Source organism: Erythrolamprus reginae, chromosome 4 (assembly GCF_031021105.1).
Source record: "Erythrolamprus reginae isolate rEryReg1 chromosome 4, rEryReg1.hap1, whole genome shotgun sequence".
In the NCBI taxonomy this organism is placed as follows: Eukaryota; Metazoa; Chordata; class Lepidosauria; order Squamata; family Dipsadidae; genus Erythrolamprus; species Erythrolamprus reginae.
In genome coordinates this window covers 93784173-93810956 of record NC_091953.1, presented here as the reverse complement: position 1 = coordinate 93810956, position 26784 = coordinate 93784173, and the positions used below count along the sequence as shown (strand labels likewise).

Sequence of the window (26784 nt, the reverse complement as noted above, 5' to 3'; positions counted from 1 at the left end):
AGTTCTGTATTATTATGGGAGATTTATGAGAAATATGACTGTGGGGTTAATGTGTCACGCAATAGAAGAGCATCACTACAAAAAAATTAAACACCAAGGCATGTGGAAGGTACGTGACTTCACAGACTAACTAGAAAAACATAATTTGCTTATAGCTGGGATGCCTTTCAGGATAAAAACCTTGGATATCGTTATAATACTATCAATTTTTGCTTTGTTTTCTGAGACTACTCATTGTATACATGATATATCAAAATCTAACTCATTGAAGTTAGATTAGTATGCTTTATAGATGGTTAAATCAAAATTTAGATTTTAAAGTCCTGCTTTCTGACATATTGTTTAGTGAAATTCAAGAGCTGGGACTTGAAGTTCTCTTCAATTTTGTGAAATTGAAGTAGTTTTTAAGAAGCTAAATATTCAGCCTCTTCTGTCACATTCAGACCCTCACTATTTCAGTGCCCAAACCCATAATTCAATGCCTGGTGAGGGCGAAACAGCTCCCCCCACCCCTGGAGGCCCTCTGGAGGTCAGAAATGGCCTGTTTCCCAACTTCTGGTGGGCCCAGTACACTTGTGTTTTGCCCTCCCCATGCCCCAAAAACTTCACTGGAGTCAGGGGAGGGTAAAAATGCCCTCCCCCATCCTCCTGGAGGCTCTCTGGAAGCCAAAAATGCCCTCCCAGAGCCTCTTTGTGAACCAAAAATCAGATGGCCGGCACATAAATACATGTTTGGAGCTGAGCTAGGGCAACGGCTCGCGTGCTAGCAGATATGGCTCTGCGTGCTACCTGTGACACCCATGCCATAGGTTTGCCATCACTACTCTAGCCCCTTGGCCGATAAATGTAATATATGTTTGTTGTGTGAATGGTAATGATTGATTTTTAATGCTACTGTGGTTTTTAGATCACTAGTTTTAAATTAATTGGATTAGGATGTTCACATTGTTTTTTATATGTTGTAAACCGCCCCGAATCCTCGGAGAGGGGTGGCATATCAATCAATCAAACAAACAAACAAACAAATATCACCAGCATAAAACTAGAGCAGTACATGCCAAAACTGGAATACAATCCAACCCAGTTCTTCCATTTATACAAAACTTTATTTTACTGGGCACAAAAATGAAAACATAACCTTTACATATATAAAATATTATCACTGCACATTACATGCAAGACTAGCAGAACTGCTGCCCTTCATTTCTTTTTTAACCTTAACTCTTTGAATCTACCCAATTGTTCTACAGCTTTTCTTTTACATAGTTTGTTCTAGTTAAATGAGATCAAAAGCTCCATTCATATTTGCTCCCTCTGCATTCATGAATAGTGAGGCTATTGTATAAAACCTGTAGGCTAGAATCGAATACCATGCTCCACATAGTACAAACAATTTTAACAGCATAAGCACATATATAAAAATGCACACAAGAGAACACATAGAAATATCTAGTAACTACTGGGAAAGAAGCTGCAAAAAACTGAGGGCAGAAAAAGAAAAAAAAAGTTTGCCCTTATACTATTTTTTGTATTTTATCTTAGGATGGATATATGTTTATCCCAGGCATGTTTAAATTCAGTTACTGTGGATTTACCAACCATGTCTGCTGGAAGTTTGTTCCAAGGATCTACTACTATTTCAGTAAAATAATATTTTCTCATGTTGCTTTTGATCTTTCCCCCAACTAACTTCAGATTGTGTCCCCTTGTTCTTGTGTTCATTTTCCTATTGTGTGTTCATTTTCCTATTAAAAACACTTCCTTATTTAACCCTTTGACATATTTAATGTTTCAATCATGTCCCCCATTTTCCTTCTGTCCTCCAGACTATACAGATTGAGTTCATTAAGTCTTTCCTGATACATTTTATGCTTAAGACCTTCCACCATTCAATTTTGTCAATATCTTTTTGTAGGTGAGGTCTCCAGAACTGAACACAGTATTCCAAATGTGATCTCACCAGCGCTCTATATAGCGGGATCACAATCTCCCTCTTCCTGCTTGTTATACCTCTAACTATGCAGCCAAGCATCCTACTTGCTTTTCCTACCGCCCAACCACATTGCTCAGCCATTTTGAGACTGTCAGAAATCACTACCCCTAAATCCTTCTCTTCTGAAGTTTTTGCTAACACAGAACTGCCAATACAATACTCAGATTGAGGATTCCTTTTCCCCAAGTTCATTGTTTTACATTTGGAAACATTAAACTGCAGTTTCCATTGCTTTGACCATTTATCTAGTAAAGCTAAATCATTTGCCATATTAGTATTTTATAGATCATTCTCCAATAGTTATGCCTCAAGCCAATTGCTGAACCCTTTTCTTGAAAAGGATTATTTCAATTTTTTTTTTTAAAATAGAAGTCTCTGTCCACAGAAACTCTGATATCAAGAATCACGTGCTTAAAACCTTGGAGTTAAGTTGGCTACATGTAGCTATTGTAGCAAACTTTAAATACCAGAATCATAAAATTAAATACAATATTCAAAAACAAATATTTAAAAATGTCACACTAACCTGTTGGTGGACCCATTGTAGCAATAATTAGGAAGGAAATCATAGTTCAGTTCCCAAAAGACATGAAGAGTAATTCTTCCATAGGGAGCAGATACATTATGATTGGCTTCTCGGAACATAGCATCGAAGCTGTCCAAAGTCATATATCTGCTCAGGAGCTTGTGTGTCATCTTGTTTATTTCTACTAATCCATCCAACTCCTGATAATTTTTCATGGATAGATAAAAATTATAAGGAGAGAAATAAATAAAAAAAAACTCAGAATCTTCTAAATCAATACAGCATTAGATCTTTTTTAGTAATCATGCACATTAGAAAAATGTTAATCTATGTTAGAATTATTTCAAACATAATGGACAAAAAGCCAGAGTCTCAAATCATTTTGTAGTTAACAGTTTTTAAAATATGATACAACGACTTCCTATTTAACTGGAAGTTCCTAAATAATGAATAGCCTGTAGCCGTGTTGGTGGCACGCGAAAACATATTGGAGGGCATGCGAGGCGTTGCCCTATGTCAGCTTTAGCATGCAGTGCGTGCTAGCCAGATGATTTTTGACCTTGGGGAAGGCTGCTTCATCCTCTGGAGGCTTCAGGGAAACTTCCCTGAAGCCCCAGAATACAAAAAACCCCACCCACTGGTCAAACCAGAAGTTCAGAAAAACAGATTTCTGCTCTGCCCATTATGCTGTTTTTTTGTACTCCGGAGGCTTCACGGAAGCTTCCTGAAACCCTGGAGCGCAAAAAACAGCATGACGGGCAAAGTTTGGAAAACTGCAAGATGTTTGAAGTCCACTGTGACGTTTCCACAGTCTGTGTTGATTTGTGGAGTGATGTCATCTGCTGGTGTTGGTCCACTATGCTTCATTAAGTCCAGGGTGAATGCAGCCGTCTACCAGATGGTTTTGGAGCACTTCATGCTTCCTTCCGCAGACAAGCTTTATGGGGATGTTGACTTCATTTTCCAGCTGGACCTGGCACCTGCCCACAGTGCCAAAAGCCCCAAAACCCTGGTTCAATTACCATGGGATTACAGTGCTTGATCAGCCAGCAAACTCGCCTGACCTGAACCCCATACAGAAGCTATGGGGCAGTGCCAAGAGAAAGATGAGAGACATGAGACCAAACAATGCAGAAGAGCTGAAGGCCACTATTGAAGCATCCTATTCTTTCATAACACCTCAGCAGTGCCACAGGCTGATAGCGTCCATGCCACGCCGCATTGAGGCAGTAATTGCTGCAGAAGGAGCCCAAACCAAGTACTGAGTACGTATGAATGCTTATACTTTTCAGAGGTCTGATATTGTTCTATATATAAACCTTGCTTTATTGATTACATCTAATATTCTAGTTTTCTGAGATGGTGGATTTGGGGTTTTCATGAGCTGTAATCATCACAATTATGACAAATCATGGCTTGAACTATCTTGCCTTGCATGTATTGAATCTCTCTTATATATTACATTTCACCTTTTAAGTTGCATTACTAACATAAATGAACTTTTGCACAATATTCTAATTTTTCGAGTTTCACCTGTATACATAAGCCCTATCCTTGAAGAATGATGACAGACGAATATCCAAAAATAACAATTCATTGATGGCTACAAGTAATCCTAGCTGGTCACTCCTCCTTTTTTTCTTATTGTTATTTTGCTGGTGATCAGTCAGATTCATGGACAGGAAAAGTTTTTTATTCCTTCTGAGCCAAATGTTTCTAATCAAGAAAAATCCAGAAATCAGATGGTACAGGGCAGAAATAAATTACAGGTAGTCCTCAATGTATGATCACAATTGAGTCCAGTTAAAATTTCTGTTGCTACCCAAAACAGTATTTAAGTGAGTTTTGTCCCACTTTATGACCTTTCTTACCATAACTGTTAAATGAATCACTACAATTATTAAATGAGTAACATGGTTGTTAAATGTTACTTGCTTCCCCATGCACTCAGAGCAAAAGGTGATCACCTGTCCCTGGGACGCTGCAACTATCATAAATACACACCAGTTGCCAAAAACATCCAAGTTTTGATCAGGTGACCTTGGGGATGCTGCAACAGTTTTATGAAAAGGGTCATATGTCATTTATTCAGTGTTATTGTAACCTTGGTCACTGAATGAATGATTGTAAGTCAAGGAGTGCCCGTATTTCTTTGAACAAATCACATTACACTCCTGCATTAACTTTGTCACTAATAACAACTGGCTGAAGGAACCTTGTCAGAGTTGACATTTTTTGTTAACTCCAGTGGGACGTTAAATCCTAATGTATTTCAGCACTTACTACAATGGAAGTCAAATCTTCACTTTCAAAACGCCCAATTGCCAGTTCCATTGATTTGTACACAGCTGCTGAAATTCTCTGTGTGATTAAGCGATTCAGATCAATTGACCGACCAAGAAGCTAAAGGAAACAGACAAAAATATCACATGAAGTTTTAATGTAATTATTCCATGTCTGTAAGAACATCTACCTGTTGTGAGTGCTCACAACACTACCCAAGTAACCTTTGATGGGTGAAGTGTAGCAAAATAACTGGCAAGTATGACATATCCAAATTATGTTAATTATTCACAGAGTATACTAAATTATAGAATTATAAATATTCACATTATCACTAAATAGTTAGAAGTATCAGCCCACATTCATGTCCAAATCTGGTTCATTTCATACTATGACCAGGTTTATGTTCCTTAACCATAAGTTACTTGAGCCTGAACTGGAAGGGGTTATAGCCAAAGGTTAACTTTACTCAATCATATTTGGACAAAGAGACGCAAATAGCATTGCTGTTCTTAAATATGCTTTCAACTCTAAGATACAAGAGCCCATACTCACCACATACACAGGATTAACAAGATTGGACCACTAAATATATTTTTAAATGTGAATCCTTTTAAAATAAAAGGAAATCTTAGACAAGCATTAGTGAAGTTGCGTGGAAAAGATGCAATGAAAGAATAGTATACCAACCTGGACATGTCTCTGTTTTAGCAATGTTTCATATCGATTAGATGTTAACAATGGAATTGTTGCACCCTGATTCTTACATTCTGATCTTAATCGTTTATCCAGAAGTAGGCTGCACAAAAATGAGAATATTAAATAACACTATATAACAGAGGTTATCTTTTAATATCATGTCAATATTTTAAAATAACACAGTAAGAGAATAACGGAATTGGAAGGGACTATGGAGATCTTCTAGTCTGATTCCTTGCTCAAGCAGTAGACCTTACACCATTTCAGAGAAATGGTTGTCCAATTTCTTCTTAAAAATTTCTAGTGATGGAGATCCAGTTTCTGAATGAAACTTCACCTTATTTCTAGATTGGTTCTCCATTTCATAAATCTCCATCCATTTGCTTCTTATTCTGCCTTCAGGTGCTTTGGGGAATAGGCTGACCCCTCTTCTTTATGGCAGCCCCTTAGATAAGGGAAAGCTGCTATCATGCTACCCTTAGTCCTTCTTTTTTATTAAATTAAACATACCCAATTGCTGAAATTGTTCTTTCTGTATTTTAGATGCCTCTGGTCCCTTAATCATCTTCGTTGCTGTTCTCTGTACTCTTTCTAGAATCTTAATATTTCTTTTACATTGTGGCAACCAAAACCGGCAATATTCTAAGTGTGATCTTACCAAGGCATTATAAAGTGATACTAAGTCTTCACATGATCTTGATTATATCCCTTTGCTAATGAAGCCTAGAAATGCATTGGATTTTTTAGCAACTGCATCACATTGGTGGCTCATATTTAAATGATTGTCCACTAGGAAATTTTTCAATGTATAGCATACATCCAGTGTATGATAATGTAAATAAATTTGCCACACAAGATATTATTGAACTACAACTTTCAACTTCGTTTACCATTTGTCATGCTGATTCAGACCATGGGAAGGCAGTTACTGAAAGGCCCAGGCTAGCCCCAAACTTTAATGGAGTCACATACCTTCCTGCCATAACCTTGTAATATGCAAATATCTGATCTGCCAACTTGTAGACAAATTGATCAAAACATAAGTTGACCTAAAGAAAATATGAAAGATTAGACACTTTACTCAAATGTATCTTCTTTTGAGCATTTTAAAATGGAGGGTGAAAAAGCACCTTCCCCAGCAATTCAACCTGTATAATCTATCTTCCAACTGTAGGAAAAAAATTCCACTGACATAATTATTAAGAAAATATTTATGATATTCAGTTTGTCTTCTGCATGTGAAACATATAAACATATGCACCTGAATACAGTATTCTAACTTCAGTATTAATTCATCTGTTCATATTTATTCACTTTCATTTCATTGCACTTCTTAAAATATTTTTCAGACAAGACAACATAGTCTTACATTTCTCTTCCAATTGAATTATTTTTCCTACTAATATCTATATTTTGAAAAACTTTATTTTCCCTCTGCCAATGTGTTAACCACTCATCGGGCTTAGTGGCTCAGTTTACGTACCTTGTTATGCTGCAAAGTTGATTGCCTGATTTTGCCGTATCATGTTTCGAGAACATACTACACCAAATTGTGACTTATTCAATATATCACAATTAAACAAAATATACCCTAGCAAGGTATGCAAACACATACTCTGTATGATTGTGTACATACTGATTAGTTTTGGAAATTACTTATTACTTTCATCAATTATTCCTCAGTAAAAAATGAAATATTTTTCTGGGTGGTTCCTCTATTAATTTCAGCTGCAGATTGGAAGATCCTATCCTTGCACGTCCTAAACTTTTCAAGATCGTTCATACAAATTCTTTAAACTTAACCTGTTTAAGTATTTATCCTCTGTATTAAATATTTGTTAGCTAATGACTTACTTCTGCCTCAATTTCATCATAGAGAAATTGTTTCTTGAATTTGGTGAGTGCATAATGAGCACTGTCATTATATAGGTCCAAAGAATACAGAACATATCTAAACAAGAGATGAAAACACAGTGTCAGTGATATGTAAAATATTCCTACTGCTTGTCTTAATATACCAAGTTGATATTTAAGAACTGTCAAAACTTTAATGAGAAAAATACAACATTTACCTGCACAATACTTTGTTACAAGTAGTCATAGGAAGCTGTTGATACATCATTTTGTACAAATTTCCCTGCACTTAAATAGTTTTATTTATTTTATTGATTAGTTTTATCTGCTGGCTATCTTTCTTAAAACCCTGCTGTTCTGTTCGTAAAAAGTCACACTTGTACTGTTCAGGTCGTATACAACCCAGACCAAAAAAGGTTTATTTTAAGTATTTACATTTGGTCTTTTTGAAAACTGTTTTTGCTGGGATACTAATTTGAACTTTTCTGAACACAATGAAAGTAAAATTGAGATGAAAGAATTAATACTTATATTTTTATTTTGCTCATAAAAGCCTGCCCCTAGCGTTTTTGTGAATTTTTTTTTCAATTTATAGATAGTTTAGCCTTCAAACTGCATACAATTTTGCTATATTTGGTGTTGGATTACTAGTTTGAACATTTCTGAACATAATGAAATGAAAATTGAACTGAAAAAAATGATGCTTATTTGTTTATTTTGCTCATAAAATCCCCCCATTTTTTTCAAGCATTTCATTTTATAAAATTTTCTAGGCTCCTAATTCCAAATATTTTCAATAACTTTGGCACTGATATACTGAAATGAAAATTTCTGAACATAGTGAAATGAAAATTGAACTGAAAAAATGATGCTTATTTGTTTATTTTGCTCAGAAAAGCCCCCCACCAGGCTGTGCTCAATTTTTTCAGTTTATATACAAATTATATAAAATTAGTTGTCTGACTATCACGTACTTGCTTTTCAAAAGAATATTCCAAATATTTTCAGCCAAATCTATATAAGAAGTGAAAATAATGGCACACAGCAAGGCCGGGTGGTGGTGGCCCTTTTCTAAGCAAAATAAACAAATAAGCATCATTTTTCAGTTCATTTCTATTTTTCTTATGATCAGGAATGTTCAATTTAGTATATAAATACCAAATGGGGAAAAATATTTAAGATTTGGAGCCTAAAAAAAATATAAATTGAAAAAAAGTGCTCCAAATCATTGGGGGGGACTTTTCTGAGCAAAATAAACAAATAAGCATCTATTTTTTCAGTTCAATTTTCATATCATTATGTTCAGAAATGTTCAAACTAGTAACACAATGCAAAAGGTTTTCAAAAAAGTTGGAACTGGCAGGCTAAAAAAAATTTAAAGTGAAAATGATTGCACACAGCCGTGGGGGGAGGAGGACCTGTTTCTGAGCAAAAAAACCAAAAAGCATAACTTTTTTCAGTTCATTTCCATTTTTCCAATGATCACGGATGTTCAAAATAGTGATCCAATGCAAAAAGGTTTAAAAAAAAGTTTGAACTGGCAGCCTGAGCTAGATAAAAATGAACAAAATTGCACAAAAATGCTAGGGGCGGGCTTTTACAAGCAAAATAAACAAATAAGCATTATTTTTTTCATTTCATTTTTCCTTTCATTGTGTTCAGAAAAGTTTGAATTAGTATCCCAGCGAACAAAGTTTTCAAAAAGACCAAATTTAAGTACCTAAAATAAACCTTTTTTGGTCCGAGTCGTATACAACCCAAACCAAACAAGTGTGACTTTTTTTGCCCAGCAAAAACTAAGGTCCCTCCCCCCTCCCCCCAAAATACTCATAGAACCCCTAAAATGATGCAAAGTCATGAAATTTCAAGTTTCAGATATGCAGGGAAATTTTTTTACAGGATCTCAATCTTGGCTTTGGGTCACATACGATCCAAACGGAACAGCAGGGAGCTCCCTATGCTACTGGGAGAAGGAGTGCTAATCAATATAAACACATTTTACAAAACCTTTATCTGGATCAAAAATGTGACTGCATATACCTAAGAATGTGCTTATATGAGCCAGGGTGGCACAACAGGTAGAGTGCTATACTGCAGGCCACTGAAGCCGGCTGTAGATCTGAAGGTCAGTGGTTCAAATCTCATCACCGGCTCAAAGTTGACTCAGCCTTCCATCCTTCTGAGGTGGGTAAAATGAGGACCTGGATTGTGGGGGCAATATGCTGGCTCTGTTAAAAAGTGCTATTGCTAACATGTTCTAAGCCGCCCTGAGTCTAAGGAGAAGGGCGGCATAAAAATCAAATAAATGAATGAATGAATGAATGAATGAATGAATGAATAAATATTCTTTTCTCCAACTGGAGACCTTATAGATTCCTGGAACAAACCTGGCCTGACACTTAGGCTATGGGTGGGAAATGGAAAAGAGAAGATTAGACAGCAACCTTATTCTTATTATCCATTCAGCAATAAAATTGTTGAATTTAGCAAAAGAATGAAAAGCACGAAATGAAGGATCCGAGCAGATTTTACCAATTTGCAAATGGAAAAATGAAGTAAACTCAAAGGGCCCAACCCTCTTTCCTATCTTTCTTATCTTAAAAGGGGGACTCTATTCCACAATTCAAATAATTTTAAACACCCTCATTTTCAGTAAAAGTTAGTGATTACAAGTCAATTATAAACAAGAAAAGAAAGAACTTTATTAGCCTTACTCCATCATTGATGCTTCTTTGGTCTCCAAAATGTGGTCAGTTAGAATCCAAGGCATAGACATCTCAATGGGGAACTGGATTCTTCTGCCCATTGTGAGCTCCAGAAAGAATTCCCTGAACCATAGCTGGGACAAATCACAGCACTGCTGTAGGGTTTCTTATTGAAAAGGAAATTATACCAAATTAATTTTGATTGAAACCAGGGAGAACAGCTATTTTAACAGTGCAATTATATAGAAGCACAACTGCAGAAGAGACACTGCAATAAGCATGTGAAGAAATGAAACCAGCATTCAGATAGAGCGCCTAAAAAGATGCTGTAAACTGTTGCTGCTAAGACTAATAGACACAAAAAATACAAATGGGTTTCTTACTGAAAACTTTGGCAGAGGAAGTATCATCAGTTTTGTAGTACAGAGGTTTTACATCAATCTCCCAATTGGTGCTAAATATTGAGAATGTCACATTTTCAGCTCTTGCAAAAGAAAATGAAAATTTCTTGCCACAACCGTCATTATTATTGATTTTACCTGATTAGATTATTTACTTTACCACATTTATTTTTCTGCTACAATATGCACTGATCAGATGGATATTTAATGAGAAATATTTGTGTATTAGTTTAGGTAGAAGGAATACTTAAGAACAAGTAAATTGTTTTCAAAACACAATCAGAGTTGCCAAAGATCCCTTCTGGACTGCCATAATAGAAGAGTTTTCAGTAAGTTAGAACACTGATTCCCAAACGTTTTATTAAGAAACTCTTAAGAGTATTTCCTGGTCTCTAATATAAATGGTATATACAGTAGAATTTTTAAATGCATAATAACCTAAAAAAAGATAACAGAGCCTCAAAATGATAGGATCTACAGCCTCTGACCAGGATTGGATACATAGTGATTTATAGAAAGCTTACGTACAGGAAATCTTGTTTTGCTGAAACATTTCTTACAGGAGGCTAAGCAGAGATAATCTTGTCTCTCAGAGTTATGTCCAGCCGAAACAAATAACGCTAATGGAAGACTCACTCCAAAACCTCCACAGAATCTCAATTCAGTGCTTGGGAATCAGTGTACTATCAACCAGCATTATTTCTGAAGGGCACTGAAATACAAACTCTCCCCTATTCAAAGCCAAGATATTCAACCACATTGTGGATTCAAAAGACAATGCACGTCAGTAAGTAAATCCACTTGAACAACATGCTTCCAATTAAAGCCACTGATATTGAAAATGGTAGCCAAACAAGGCAAGATACTTAACTTCTCTCCTTAGAAAAAGAAGGGAAAACAAACAAACTAGGCAAACACTTTCGCTATTTTCACAGGATCAACATAGGGCTCTTATTTGGCAACTATGAGCAACAGAATCATTCCAACTAGAAAAATCTGTCAGGTATATCTGTTTAAGCCTAGGATTGTATGTAATACAGATAGTCCTAGATTTACCACAGTTTGTTTAATGACCATTCAAAGTTACAATAGCGTTGAAAAATGTGACTTATGTTTTTCAGTTACGACCTTTGGAGCATCCCCATTATCATGTGATCAAAATCCAGGTGTTTGGCCACTGGTTCATATTTATGACCATGATTATGTCCCAAGATCATGTGATCACCTTTTTGTGACCTTATGAAAGTAAAGTCAATGGGAAAGCCAGATTCACTTTAACAGCTGGGTCGCTTCCTTATCAAGTATAGTGATTCACTTAACAACTGTGGCAAGACAGGTCATAAAATGGAGCAAAAGTCATTTAACAAATGTCTCACTTAGCAACAGAAATCTGTGGCTCAATTGTGGTGGTAAGTTGCGGAGTAGCTGTATTCTCAAATGTGAAAGACTTAATAAAGCTCTTATTGGATCAGACAGAGGGTCCACATAGTATTAGGTTATGTTTGCCACCTTGAGTTATTTTTAAAAATAATAGAAGCAGGATTTAAAATGTATAAATAAATAAATAATCCAGCATCCTGTTTTTCTCAACAGCAGAAAAAAAGATGCCAAGCTGCTAAGTTTAGTAGAATATTCTAAATAAGAGTAAAGTTAAATAAATCGGAAACATTTTCTCAGCGCATGTTAGAAATATTAGGACATGCTGAAGCTGAACACTGATCATCTATGTATCTTACCACTGAAATTTATCAAGTGAGTGTAGAAGAAAGACTCTCGATGGAATTTTTCAATGTCCAATATGGTGGGCCCCTCAAGGCTACTTCTCAAAGTTTTCTTGGAACCACTTTTGTCAGCAATGAGGGACTCTAACATGGTTCTCACCATGTAAAGCTGTATTATTAAACAGAACATTCAAGATGGAGGAAAAACATACATGGCACATTAGTTTACTTATCTGCCAAAAATAAGATTACTTCAATTTGCAACCTGATAAGGAAAGTAAAAAATAATTAACCTGTATGAAGGAAACTGAAAGTGGGAAAGCACCACAAATTGCAGTGGAACAGTTCATGGCATGACATTATTTAAAAATAATAAGTAATGCCTTACCACCAAAGTTTAAAAGAGTGGGATAGATGTAGGACTGCCTCAGAAACTTGTTTACCACATGCAATAACTTTTCCATTCCCAGAGATCTGAGCTGCTTCAACAGCTCTGCATAGTTTAAGGACTCTGTCATAGAACGAACCAGGAAGAGCTAACAGAAAAGGAAAAGGCAAAAGAGGAAAAGAGAGACTCCGTTAATAAATACACAAGGGGTAAATAGAGAAAGGAGAAAGCACAAAATCAGACAAATGTACAGTGTATTAGTTTGTTAAAACATGAATAGCAAGACAATGAAGAAAACAGAACCCTTTGACTAATAAGAAGTAAGAGGTTTTATATATTCAGCCTACTCATTTTGTTATAGCACATAAAACAATCTCAAGTGTGTTAAGGAAGCTCATGCCATCAAATTCAAAGATAATTTATTTTCCTATTATAAGTATTTTTTGTTCCAATACATCAATGAATTAATGGGAAAGAACTGATGGTACTGCAACATGAAAAATGCAAGCAGTATTATTTCACAACTGATTGATTGGAAGCATTTTTATTTGTCTAAATAAATAAATGGATAGTTAGATAGATAGAAAGACAGAGAACTGTGAAAGAAAAGTAAAAGACACTAAAGAAAGTTCAAGAAAAGAAAGCTGATGACAGGTAACCTGTCCTGGTAAATTTTATTGAGGGTGCCACAAACTTCAGTGGAACGGGACATGTAACAAGTTCCCAAGCAAGAACATTTTTAATCTACACACAATGGCTATGGAATTTATCATAACCTTGTATGAGTTTGATATGAGCTTAATGGATATTAATCAAAAGATTATAATTAACTGGTACTTTTTTCCTTGTGTTCTAAGCCAAAGCTTTAAAAGTTTAACTTTACAGGTTATATATAGAGTTTTAAGTGGAGAAAAACATATTCCTCTCCTTCACCTCAATATAGCAACTGATTGAAAAACCCACCAAATAGTTAAAATTTAAATGGAAAATAAAGAATGATGTTTTTCAGGAGCAAAATCTTGAGCATTTCAAAAATCTAAATCCCCAAATTTGTATTTAAATAAAGAATTACATGCATTGAATGAAAAAGCAGCAGAAAAAACATAATCAGCATTGAAAATTACAAAATAGGATCCCTGATAAAATTGCCCAATCCTGATGACATTTTAAATAGGTTTATTTCACAGTAATTTCTGTTGTTGGTCAGTGATACACATATAAGAATTAGTAGAATACCTGGGTACTGGAGGGACCTACAGCACGCCTTGGAACTTTAACATCAAAACCACTTTTGGGATCTTTCTCTCCCCTTAGTGCAGGGTCATTAAATGGTTCATGCCCAGCTTCCCAGTCACACACAGTCTTTCTGATAGCCTGTAGAATACTAACCATAATTCAAGAGGGTTTGTGAGCATCAGCTAGTCCTTAAGAACCACAAGGAACTATATATATGTTTTCTGAAGATATTATACACTAATAAATGTGATATTAATATATATTACCAACTGATAATGCTGTCATTTTATAAATCATAGTCTGGAAGCATGTAAATTTTAAATTATGAGGAAAAAAGTTCTTGCCACAAAAAACACAAACTAAAGCTTCCCTCATATGTAATATAAGTGATGTTCGTAAGTGAGGACCAATTCCCAATACCTGCAAGTAACAATATATTTAGATCTTCAAATTATGTTGATTCCACATAAGATAAAAGTATATGAAATTAGATTTCTAGCTGACATAAGAAATCTATTTCAATATATTAGGGATGGGCAAAACATCTGAGCACATAATAGACACTCAGGGATCTAGGCATAGAACAAAAATTGTTTGGTTGTGGACCTGGATCATAATTTTAGGATCTTTAGGCTAGCATTATATAGTAGGCTGCCACTTTGATCAATTTTTAAAGACCTATTACTTACTCTCAAGAAATCTTAACAATTAGAGGCAAGTGGAGAATATTTATTTTTAGTATTCTTTCCAATGATGTATTTTACCAAAGACTAGTTTTATGTAAACATAACTTCTGATGTCTTCTTTTTCAATTTATGATAAATAACAGGGCTATCTTGGATTACAGGTAGTTCTTGACTTGTAATAATTCATTTAGTGACCATTCAAAGTTACAACAGCATTGAAAAATATGATTTATGATAGCTTTTCACAGTTACAATCTTTGCAGCATCCTCATGATCATGTGATCAAAATTCAGACGCTTGGCAATTGTTGATATTAATGACCGATGCTATGTCCCAGATTCACTGAACAACTGTATTACTAGCTTATCAAGTGAACTGATTCATTTAACAATTGTGGCAATAAAGGTTGTAAATTCACTTTAAAAAGTTGCAAAATTCATTTTAAAAAGTTGCACACATAACACCCCCTCGCCCTTGCTCCCGCCATGCGATGGCACACTCGTTTTCCACTCTCCCCAGACTTCAGAGCTTTTATAGGAGCCCGAGGAGGGTGGAAACGGCCTTCCCACCTTCTCTGAAGCCATCTAGAGGCCAGAAATGGCCCATTTCAAGTTGGGAAATGGGCCATTTCTGGCCTCCCGAGAGCCTCCAGGGGAATGGGGAAGGCCATTTTCACCCTCCCAAAGCTCCTAGAAAGGCTCTGAAGCCTGGGGAGAGCAAAAAAAAGAAACTCCTGGTTCAACCAGAAGTCAGCAAATGGAACGTTTCCAGCAAATGGAACCTCTGGGGGGTGGAGGTGGTCATTTTTGCCCTCCCCAGGCACCTAGAAAGGCTCTGGAGCTTGGGGAGAACAAAAAAACAGCCCTTCCCCACCCCCTACTGAGGCTGAAAACATGCTGTTTCCCAACTCCCAGTAGGCCCAGACTGCCTGAAAATCAGCTGGACAGCACACACTTGCACACTGGACCTGAGATCGTGTGCCCACTGATATGGCTCTGCGTGCCACTTGTGGTACCTGTGCCATAGGTTCACCATCATAGTTCTAGGTTCTTGGGAAGATCTCAGTGTGCATGAAGGCCAACACTAGCTGAAAAACTGGAAGCTATGATTTCACATTGTTGTGTAGATAATAATAATAATAATAATAATAATAATAATAATAATAATAATAATAAAATAAAAATATTCCTGAATATTCACATTGCTAAATGCTTGAATGAAAAATATAATGGCATGAGATAGTGTCAATCATTACCTTTGGATGACGTTCTTCTTCTTTTTGATGGCTTGTCTTAATGGTTCTCTAAGTGTGATTTGAGCAAAGTCTTGGAGAGCAGCATAGATTGTATGACGAATGGCATGATTGAAGACGCTTTCCATCCTCCCCATCAATACCTGTAATCCTTTAATCATTGCAATGACCTGCATTGTGGAGAAGGGGGAATTGTTAGTTTTGTCTAATGAGGCAAATTTATAGGAGGGCAAACTAGGGATTTTGCAGAACTCATCTGCATACTCTTACCTCTACAAGAGCAAATTTTTCTTCACTTGTATAATTATAGCGAGTTGCTCTTTCATACTCCTCAGCATTATCAGGGCAATCTTTGTTAGAATATTTGTCAGTCGGGTGTACTAACTTCCACGAATACTGAAATCAATAAATTAAATAAGAATGACACATAAATGAACAAAATAAAACAAAGCTTTCCATTAACTATTGAATCACAATATATAGAGACTTGTACCTCTAAACTAGCAGCTGACGTGGGACAATATTCCACATATTCTACTTAAAAGAATAACCATTCTGTTCTGTCCCAGCGATGAGCCCCCCCAGGAAATAGCCCTGTACACACATACTGATTTTACAAGATTTAAGATTTTATTTCTAACATTTTATGAGCAGTGAGGTTTGGATTTATAATGTCAGAAAATCAGGAAATAAGTCTGTTTGGTGCCGGCTGCTAATCAGCATTCCACAACGGGCCAGAGTCCAAACCAAAACGTAAGCAAACAAATCATTTCTTTGATCACACAGATCTCATTCATGGACTTACTCCGAGTTGGCAGGAAGTCCGGATGCAATTAATTCAACTTGCCAGTTTGTAATTCAACATTGAAACAATAATATCCAAGAGAGAAATCCAAGTGAACAGCTGGAACAACACGAAAGTTGACTTCTGCACTGAATCATGACATGACTAAGCCTTAAATTGTCTATGAGTGTGGCCAATTGTTCTTCAGATCTATTCACGCAGAGACCTCCTCTTGCTTAACCATTCCTGCCTTCTAGCAGGTCAGCGTGCCCTAGCATCAAGGAGAGGCTCCTCCTCTTCTCCTGAGTCATTCATGTGCACCTCGGAAGGTGCAGAAGGCCCTGGTTGGCTTTCAGCTTCTGACACCACATCCTCTACGAGCTCCTCGCTATTGGACTTGGGTGCCAGATGCATGGGCCTATGATATCTTTCAGTCTAGATTAGAAGAAGTATCCATCTCAATTTAGGCAACTAATTGCAGCATAAGATTAGTTGCAAGTATTTAAATCCAAACCGATACTTGAAAATGTAACATCATTATACAGCATGCCATAATCAAATTTAATACAGCAAAATAATATTCATATTTCTGTTATGGTACATTTCAGGCAGTTATTAATTTGGTTATATATTAAGTATCAAAACTATAAAATCACTCAAAATAACTCCTATCATTAAGGGGGGGGGGAACCTCCTACAGTTTGTTATGAACTATAAGTAAAGTTATACTGATGGATATCCCAAAGTTTAGTACCCTTTCCCAGAGTTAAGACATGAAGTTTTATGTGAATTTTTGTCTTTACCTCTTGTTCTGTTTGAGAAATCCCAACTTTACAAGACTATCAGAAGAACTTTTGTTAACAGATATTATAAGCAACATTTTTCATGGATGTCCTTCAGAAATTTATAAAAGTAACTATTTTATAAATAACAAGCTACATTAAATGAAATGCCCATATCATACATATGATAGACAACCTTTTAAGTTAAGTGCTATACTGTACTTTCAGGTTTTTAAAAAAATAATTGGGGGGGGGGCTTCAAGGGCTAAAAGGGCATGGCTGGTGTCAAAGTGAATCCCTGACATAACCAGTCCTATATTTGTCATCAGTTATGTTGTGGATGGGCACAATACAACTACTTACTGGTACTATGTTCTCAGGTGATTATGATGAAAAGAAACTTGGGTCCCTCAAACCATGTTGAGTTAACTGGTGAAAAAAGTGCTTCACAATTGAACAAATGAGATATTTGGTCACTAAAGTTATATAACAACTTTAGATCTGCTGAAGATATAACTAACCGTGTTGTGATTCTGAATTCACTTATGTTGGTCTGGAAATAACCAATAAGATTTTATTACTAAAATGCAATCTAAGATTACAGTTATAAAATTTTCCTTAATTTTTCCTTTAAAACTTTCTATTTTTCCACATACCACTTCCATAACATGTGCACTCCACTGTGATAGAAGTTGGAGACCCTGAAGAGAAAGATCAAAAAGTTTCCGATACTCAGCATCTGTTTTCTGAGCTTCTTGACGTCCTGATCCAGTTACCACCTACAAGGGATGCATGGATAGAATAGAGAGTATAGTTAGAAAACCAGTTTCAAAAATCTTGTGCTAGTGGTTTGTTATATTTCAGCACACAAGGGAAATGCCAATTCAATAATCCTAAACTGAATTCAATAATCCTCAAAACTCTTATCAATGGACATCATGTTGTTTATGTAATTAACAAATCTCTGCCTAGATTTTAAGAAAAAAACCATATTCGAAAAGAAACATTTGTTATAAAACAGGAATTCAGAAAACAGAATTCATAAACAGATTGTACTTCATACCTAGAGTAAACCTTTTACTGACATAGAATAGGAATAAGTTTAAATGGTCTGTATACTCTTGAGTGAAGCATGCAAAATAATTGATCATAATGTAAAATTACCTCTGCTTAAACTAATCCACATACCTCATTATTGCTGTAACGAGCCAGTTCTGAAATAAAACGCATGTGATCATCTCTTATCTGGATCATTTGCTCACAGATGTTGTATTGGGGACTACTACCAGAAGATGTACATGTCCATCTACAAGACAAAAACAAAACTTGAAATGATTATACAATGAGAAAGAGGAAACTTCCTATTCATAATTATTTCAAAATATTTCAAAACAACTTTTTCAGGAACTAAATGATGTACAAGTATCCCCCATTTAAAAATAATTAAATTTAAAACATAAAGTACCATAGCCAATCCTCACAATTATCGGTAATACAATTTTAAAGGCTATATTAAGAAGATACAACTTAATCAGACTCAAATGTTTTAGGAATGTATAAATAGGATATAATAAATAGGAACAACTCAAAACAGATCGCTTCTGAAGAACTTCCTATTCAAGCACACCTATTCCCTCAGACACATATAAATCTTCAAAGATTAAAACTAAAACTCCAACATGAGATCAGAAAATAATGGCAACTATTATTGTCCTTACAGGAATTGTTACTATATTTGAAATGATTATAGAATGACATCTTATACAAAGTTCTTTAAGGACAGCTTCACGTGATGCTAAGTATTGGTGGGATAACACAAATAAGGAACCTGAGGGAAACAATGTTTTTAATAAGGCCAGCACAATGTTAGAGATCGGGGTGGGTTCTAACTTACCTCGCTGATGGTTTGCTTCCTCCCATGCTGGGTGGTCAGATGGGCACATGCGCAGTGACAAAATTTTGTTTTTTTTAAATACAGACTCTGGGGCTTCAGGAAGCTTCTTTGAAGGCTCCAGAGTGCAAAAACCAGCACAACAGGTATACTGGAAGTCCGTATTCCCAAACTTCCAATCTGCCCATTTGGCCGTTTTTTCATGGACCCAGGCTTCAGTGAGGCCTGTGTGCATGCATAGGGACGGGGGAAGGGATGGTGCACATGGGTAGCATGAGGGGCATGTATGCGTGGGGGAAGGGAATGGGTGTGGGCACATGCACACACATCCTTTTGGCACGCAAACCAATAAAAGGTTTGCCATCACTGTCCTATATCACAATTTTAAGTGAGATATAATAATGCTTATAATAATATAAACCAATTCTATAGCATGCTCAACAAAGATAGCTGAATATTTTTCACTCTTACCTAGATTTATTCTCCTCGTAATGAGCGCTAGTCTTAATGTACCTTGCCAGTTCAATCTGCATATCACCAAACAATGGAACTACTTGCAGCTGCTATACAAGAAAAATAATGCAAATCTTACACATATTTCATGCTCCTATATTTTTCAAATAAGCTGCTTATGTACCATCAAAATATATGCAATTACTGTATAACAAAGAAATCATAAAATCATGGATCAAAGTCAGACTTTCATTTTAAAAAATGTTCACAAAATTAAACACAATGTAATTTTGATATGATAAAAATAATAATCTTTTCCAAAACCTCATAAATAGAGTGATGCCAGTAAATGATATCCAGAACATCAACACCTTCTAATTCTAAACTTGGGCAAAAACTTCAACAGGGCAAAATGCCTCCTAAACTGGTTCTATGCCAGAATTATTATATCTTTCAAGCATAACAGGTGGATATATAACCTGAGCTTGGAAAGCAGTCAATGTGTAACCACTCAAGTATCTTAAATATATTATGCTGATTATTCAAAAAAGCTTGGCACTTTTTCTGTACAGTACAAAATTGACCTTTATAAACCTGCTATTTTGTTGCCAAGGATTCAGTCTGTTGTGTAACAAACTAAAATATTCATAAAAATACATTACTACTCATGTTAATTTTTCACAAACCTTAAAGAACTTGTCAATCTTTGTGAGATTTATCCTCTTTTTTGCATCTAATTTATAGACATTACTGATGCTGCCATCCATCAGGTATAAACCAAAACCCATCACCTATAAAAAAAGAACATAGGGGCATTGCTTGCAGATCAAGAATGCGAATCTATTTATCACAAGCATTTTACCTTGCTCAAAGAAACTCTAAGAAGAGTTTACAAGAATCAGTAACAGGACAGTTGCTACATGCAAGTTTACAATCCAAGAGATATGGCATAAAGAAGATCAGAAAAAAGAGGGGGGAAATATTTAACAAAAATGATAAAAACTAGTCTGGTAAATGACCAGACTATGCACTCCAGAGGCTTTTCTTGAGCTTCCAGAAGGGCGAAAATGGTCTCCCCTGGACACTGGAGGCCCTCCGGAGGCTGGAAATGGGCCCATTTCCGGACTTCCAGTAGGCCTGTTTTCCCCCCTCCCAAGGCTCCCGAGGCTTTTCTCGAGTCTCCAGGAGGGTGAAAACGGCCTCCCCTGGGCTCCGGAGGTCCTCCAGAGATTGGAAATGGTCCTGTTTCCAGACTTCTGGTACTTTCAGTAGGCCCGTCTTTCACCCTCTCAAGGCTCCAGAGGCTTTCCTCAAGCCTCCAGGAGGTAAAACTGGATTCCCCAAGGCACCCAAGGTCCCTCAGAGGCCAGAAATGGGCCCATTTCCAGACTTCTGGTACTTCTGATGGACCTTTTTTTCCCCGCCCTTCCAGAGTCTCGCAATTACCTGGCATCCAAAATGGGGTGCATGGAGACTCCTGGAAGGGGAGGGGGAAGGATGGGCAGGGTCAACCAGTCCTTGGAACAACTGTTTCAGCAAACCAGGTTAAAATTAACATCTAGTTAACCTGAACCGGTCTGAACCGGCTGAATTACACCCACATCTATGACCACATTATTTTGATGTATTCATCCCTTTCTGGTCTTTTCATCTGAGGGAAGGGGGGTGAAAGAAAAATGAAAAGAAATGGGGAAAGGAAAGGGAAATTTGTCCTTTTTATAGAGGAGACAATAAAAAGTGTAAATATTTAAGTACAATTATTCTGATGTATTAGTATTTCCAGTGAACTCATCGCCAGCCCATTATCTAACCCTGTTTATAGATAGTTTCCAGCAATATAACTTACTTTCAGAAGCATATGCTTCTCATTGGGTGTTAGGTACATTTTGTTTTCATAATAATCTACACATAGATTCACAATATCAGCTAATAGTTCTTCATAACCAGGAATTACTTCCAGTTGTTGCTGTAAAGACTAGAATAAAGTAAAACATGTGATTTAACATTGTCTTAAATCATACTAAAACAACGAAAAATGAATCAATGAATATTGAAATATTAAATACCAGGTTAATACCAATATTAAAATAATACCAGGTTAGAAGTGCCTATAGTTTTATTATTTACACAGCAAAAATTGGATTTTATAAATGTAATGTAAACTGGAAAAATGTAAATTCACAGAATAGTTAATTTATATACCGTTAGTGTTAAATGTAAAACATACTTGTGTAATCTTGTTGTGATTGGCAAGAAACATGGAAAGATTCTGGGATTCTTGGATAGATTGTGGATCAGCCATTTTACGCAAAAATTGGGCCGCCCTTTCAAGGAGAAAAGGGAAAATTAGTTAAATCTACAAAAATAATTCTAACTATACCATTTTATGATTTCCCAAATTCTTCAGCAAATTGTTTATATATGTAAATTAATGTTATTTCACCATCAATTATATGAATTAAGAAATAGGGGCTATATCTTTAATAAATCAGTAAAATGTACAGTACCTGTGACTATGTATTCTCATCTTCCTAGCCTATAATTCTGAGATTTTTTAGGGTTTCTATGTCCTGCCATATGCAACACTTTTTAAATCAACCAAGGTTACCATCTGCTCAGGTTCAATGAATGAGTAAACTAATCACAATGTGAAAGTAAAGCCATGGTATTATTATAGTTTATTACAGACCTGGGCAAGGGGCGGCCCGCTGTCTGTGACCAGCCCGCCCGCTATCTGTGACCAGTCCGCGGAAGTCAGAGTCTGTTCCGTTGTGAGGATGAAAGAGCTCACCGCATCTGCCGGGACTCCTCTGGTTCCTGCTTTCCTGATGAATCATGAGGAAAGCAGGAACCGGAGGAGTCCTGACAGAGCGATGAGCTCTTTCATCCTCGCACTGGAACGGACCCCAACCTCCTACCGAGAGCAGCCGAGCACAGAAACCATGCAAACACTCCAGCGCAGTGACTGTGGAGAACCATGTTGCCGTAAAGCAAACAATTAGGGGTCTGTAGAGTGGGTCTGTGTGTTTAGGTCAGGCCAGGGTCTGGATCTTTACAGTATTGGGTAGAACTGAGTTAATTATATTAGTCTGGCCCTCTAAAACCATCCCAATTTCTCATGTGGCCCCATGGCAAAATTAATTACCCACCCCTGGTTTATTACATTATAAAATATTATAATTTAATCACAGTAAAAATATAGTATTTGATTCAGCAACCAAATGCGTTTACACATGATAAGCGTATGTAAGCAAAAATGCTTTTCTATTCACTGAAAAGCATTCAATTCTCCCTTGGTAATTGCTAATGCTAAGTCAGTGAAAATACTTCATTTAAGAAAGTCACTGGAATTAGTAAATTAGTCTTTAACAATCACAGCTATGGTTTTTTTTTTAAAAAATGCTGTAATTTTGGGTCCCTCTCTTCTGCTGATTAATTAAATAAAGAATAGCCACATTGCCCAAAATCAATAGTCTTCCTTTCACTTTTACTTCTTCTTCATATAAGTCCCTATTTAGATATGTCATGTTATTAACCCTCTTTGGTAAGAATAAAAGTGGATTTTAAAACATGTAACCAAAATAGGCTGAAATGCAAGATATCACTCTTAAATTCTGTGAACTGTTTTATTACAGGTAGTCCTTGACTTATATTCATTTAGTGACCATTTGAAGTTACAATAGCACTAAAAAAGTGACTTAGGTCTGTTTTCTATACTTACAACCTTTACAATATCCTCATGGTCACATGATCAAAATTTAGATGCTTGGAAACTGACTCATATTTATGAAGGTTACAGTGACCCAACATCATGTGATCACCTTTTATAACATTTTATTTATTTATTTACTTACTTACTTACTTACTTACTTACTTACTTACTTACTTTACTTATTTATTTATTTATTCATTCATTCATTCATTCAATTTTTATGCCGCCCTTCTCCTTAGACTCAGGGCGGCTTACAACATGTTAGCAATAGCACTTTTTAACAGAGCCAGCATATTGCCCCCACAGTCCGGGTCCTCATTTTGACACACACAGTCAATGGGCAAGCCAGATTCACTTAACAACTAACTGCGTTATTAAATTAACAAAAGTCATTTAACAATTTATTTTAAAACTGTCCTGCATAGCAACAGAAATAATGAGCTTAATTGTGGTCATAAGTGAAGGATTACCAATATACCAAAGTTGTAGAAGTACAGAAGAAAAGAGTTCTTTCAACAACAGATTAAAAACTCCTATGAGATAAGCCTGATATATTTAAGGCTTCGAAGAACCTACCATGACACTTAAGGAATGGAAATTCAAACCCCCATCTAATATTTAATAAATAAGCAATATATAATAAATTACCCAGTATGTAACAACCATATTAGATAAGTGAAAACAGAAGCTTGTCATGTACCAGTTGGAACCTGATTTTTTTAAAAATAGTATCAGGTGGTCTTCATTTCCCAACCCACAAAGGCAACATCAAATTCTGAAAGCAAAAGTAAACAACAGATACTAGGGGACACTAGGATTCCTACCAGAAAATGTATTGAAGAGAAGGGAAGAACAAAAAGGGAGGGAAAATCAGGTTAATGAGCTCATTAATAATTATAATTAACTTCATAATCAACCACCTGGCTCATTTCTGACAGTTAAATCTCAGAAGAGATGGTTTTGTGCAGCTTGAAAAACTTGGAAGTTAGTTCTAATGCATTCCATGAATATCATGCATTTTACTATAGCAAAAGATAAGACCTTGTACATATCATACACACCCTTCTTGTGTGGGTAGGGAAAAAAATCATCTATAGTGAACTGGAAACATGATAAATTGAGTGGTTGGTTTGGCTGAAGGATACAGTATTGTGGCACAAACCTTCCCACAAATCATAAGTGACAGCTTTCTGCCATCATGACAGATTTATAGTTTTCAGTGTTTAGTTTAACAAAAGGAATAGATGGAAAGAGAACATTTATGAACATGATTCAGAGGTAATAATTCTTTAGAACTGTTAGAGCCATGTCTTTAACAAAAGTTTAGCTTTACTAATATTTCAGCTCAAACCTAATTATGAAGTTATTTTGCAAGGTGAAGTATATAAAATGAAACAATTGTATCAAAGCATATATTTTCAACAGGAATAATGGCATAGGACTAAAGCAAACTATTGCCACCTTGTGGTCCAACTGCCCCAGTCTACCTTTATCCTAAATATTGTTTTTCCTCCTAAAGAAAATATCCTGCAGAGTCTATTTTAAATATAATGTGGCTTGCTGGTATGTGGCTCCATTTAATAAAATAAAATATACTGTAAGATTTGTATTATTGTTAGAGCTAGCAAGCATCTGAAGCAGATTTTAATAACATTTTAATCAAATTTGAATTATTCATTAATTCATTTAAATTTTTATGCCACCCATCTCCCCTATAAGATGATTCTGGGTGGCATATTCATTATCCTGGATTGATGCCTTATGGAATATTTAGTAAAAGACCTGCTACCAGTTACTGGGAAATTCTAGTTACTGATGTACTATTTAGAAAACACATCAAGATTGCCAACATATATTCATTCTACCAATATTAGCAAAGTAGACATTGTAAAACACAGAAGAGCTTTAGAAATATCTAAATTTATGAAGTGTTATATAAAATATGAAAACAGGCTCACCCTGACCTTGCTTGTGTTTTGCAAAGCCTTAAAGGCCTGTTTTGCTATTGAACCTGGAGCCCTAATTATATGGGTAAGCCTGTTTCTGAGTTGTATTAACTGAGAAGTTAATTGTAGGTTGTTTGTTAAGCTGCTATTTATTTATGTATTTTATAAATTTATAAGAGGGGGGTTATGTTTATGTTAGCATCCTAGATTCACATATCTGAGATGGGTGGCCATATAATTTAATAAAGTAGAATTGCTTGCAAAAAGTAACTTATTTTAGTAGAAGTCACCAGGAACCAATATTAAGTATAGAAAAAAATGACTGTTTATAAAATTTGTAGGTGGTTAATACTGGGATGAAACTAATTTACTTATTTTTAGTATTTTATTCATTATTGTACTTGTTACTTTTTAAAGAAACCTCTCACCGCTTGTAGGCTGAATGGTCATTCTTCACACTGCATTTCATATTTTTCAGCTCATCTAAAACAGCAAACATGTTGATAAATTTTCCAAGAGTGATCAAATAAGCTTCAGATACAAAGTCCTTCCTCCTTTCTGCATGACACAAACGTTTCACCTCTCCACAGAATCTTTCAATGGCATTTCTCTGTGCATAAAAATAAATCCATATTTTAAAAAACAGTTCAAAAGGGCAATTTATTTCCTTCTTAATTGCAAGTACAAAAAGACACCAATGGAACCAGACTATTTACACAAATTGCATTAATCGGATTTTTCCAGACACATTCAGACACCTACTCTTTGTGTGACTTCTTTATTTAGAACAATATAAAGCATCTATTTTCTATTCAACAGATAAGATACAGCAGGGATGATACCAGAATAGGAGCATCAAAAAAATAGGTGGTAGTGGATAGAGAGATCATCAATGCTAGTACAGTAATTAATAACTATTTACCTGAAAATACATAAAATTCATCAGCTTGGTGACCTCTGGTTCAAGTACTTCCACGGTTTTTTCATAAATTTCCACTCTATTAGGCTGCTCATTACATTTTACCTGAAAAGGAAGAAAAATTAAAGAAAAATACATTTCCAATTTTAAATCATGTTCTGTCATATAATATGGATTCATTTTTAAACAGACCCTTTTTAAAATGAGTAATAACAGTTTTCAAATATTTGATTTTCTCTCTTCATAATTGTTTTACAAACAGTCAAAGAGAGAATAAATTGGGTCAATTTCAAACATCATCAAGGATATCATTATGTGGATTTTGCATTTCAAAAGTTTGCAAGACAGTTTTACTTATTCTTGAACCCAAGATTATTCCACATATTTTATGTGACTAGAACAGTGTTTCTTAATTATTTTCTGTTTCCTCTCCAGAAAGAAATAAACATTTCGTGCCCCCCCCCCCCCCCAACTCTCTGCCGGGACTATTGTTTGCAATATTCAGCACATTTTTGCAGAAGAAACGGCTTATCAGTGTGATTGGGGTGTAATG

General features: G+C 35.7%; 1 protein-coding gene across 6 annotated transcripts in view; it reads right to left on the bottom strand.

Moving 5' to 3' along the window:
* Window positions 1–26784, bottom strand: part of CYFIP1 (cytoplasmic FMR1 interacting protein 1) — a 57907-nt gene that overhangs the window by 15812 nt on the left and 15311 nt on the right. For 3 of the 6 annotated variants that reach the window (XM_070750923.1, XM_070750925.1, XM_070750924.1), the window contains 18 exons: window positions 26235–26336; window positions 25741–25922; window positions 21882–21978; window positions 21501–21629; window positions 20341–20445; window positions 19673–19764; window positions 18499–18616; window positions 17967–18089; window positions 16015–16140; window positions 15748–15914; window positions 13807–13954; window positions 12198–12351; window positions 10070–10226; window positions 7356–7452; window positions 6474–6550; window positions 5493–5601; window positions 4803–4922; window positions 2520–2719 (listed from right to left, as the gene is read on the bottom strand). In XM_070750923.1, the coding sequence (XP_070607024.1) occupies window positions 2520–2719; window positions 4803–4922; window positions 5493–5601; window positions 6474–6550; window positions 7356–7452; window positions 10070–10226; window positions 12198–12351; window positions 13807–13954; window positions 15748–15914; window positions 16015–16140; window positions 17967–18089; window positions 18499–18616; window positions 19673–19764; window positions 20341–20445; window positions 21501–21629; window positions 21882–21978; window positions 25741–25922; window positions 26235–26336 (2303 nt within the window). Of the gene's footprint in view, window positions 1–2519; window positions 2720–4802; window positions 4923–5492; window positions 5602–6473; window positions 6551–7355; window positions 7453–10069; window positions 10227–12197; window positions 12352–12570; window positions 12719–13806; window positions 13955–15747; window positions 15915–16014; window positions 16141–17966; window positions 18090–18498; window positions 18617–19672; window positions 19765–20340; window positions 20446–21500; window positions 21630–21881; window positions 21979–25740; window positions 25923–26234; window positions 26337–26784 lie in introns of those variants that run through there. The other 3 variants (XM_070750927.1, XM_070750928.1, XM_070750929.1) reach the window with 2 other exon arrangements.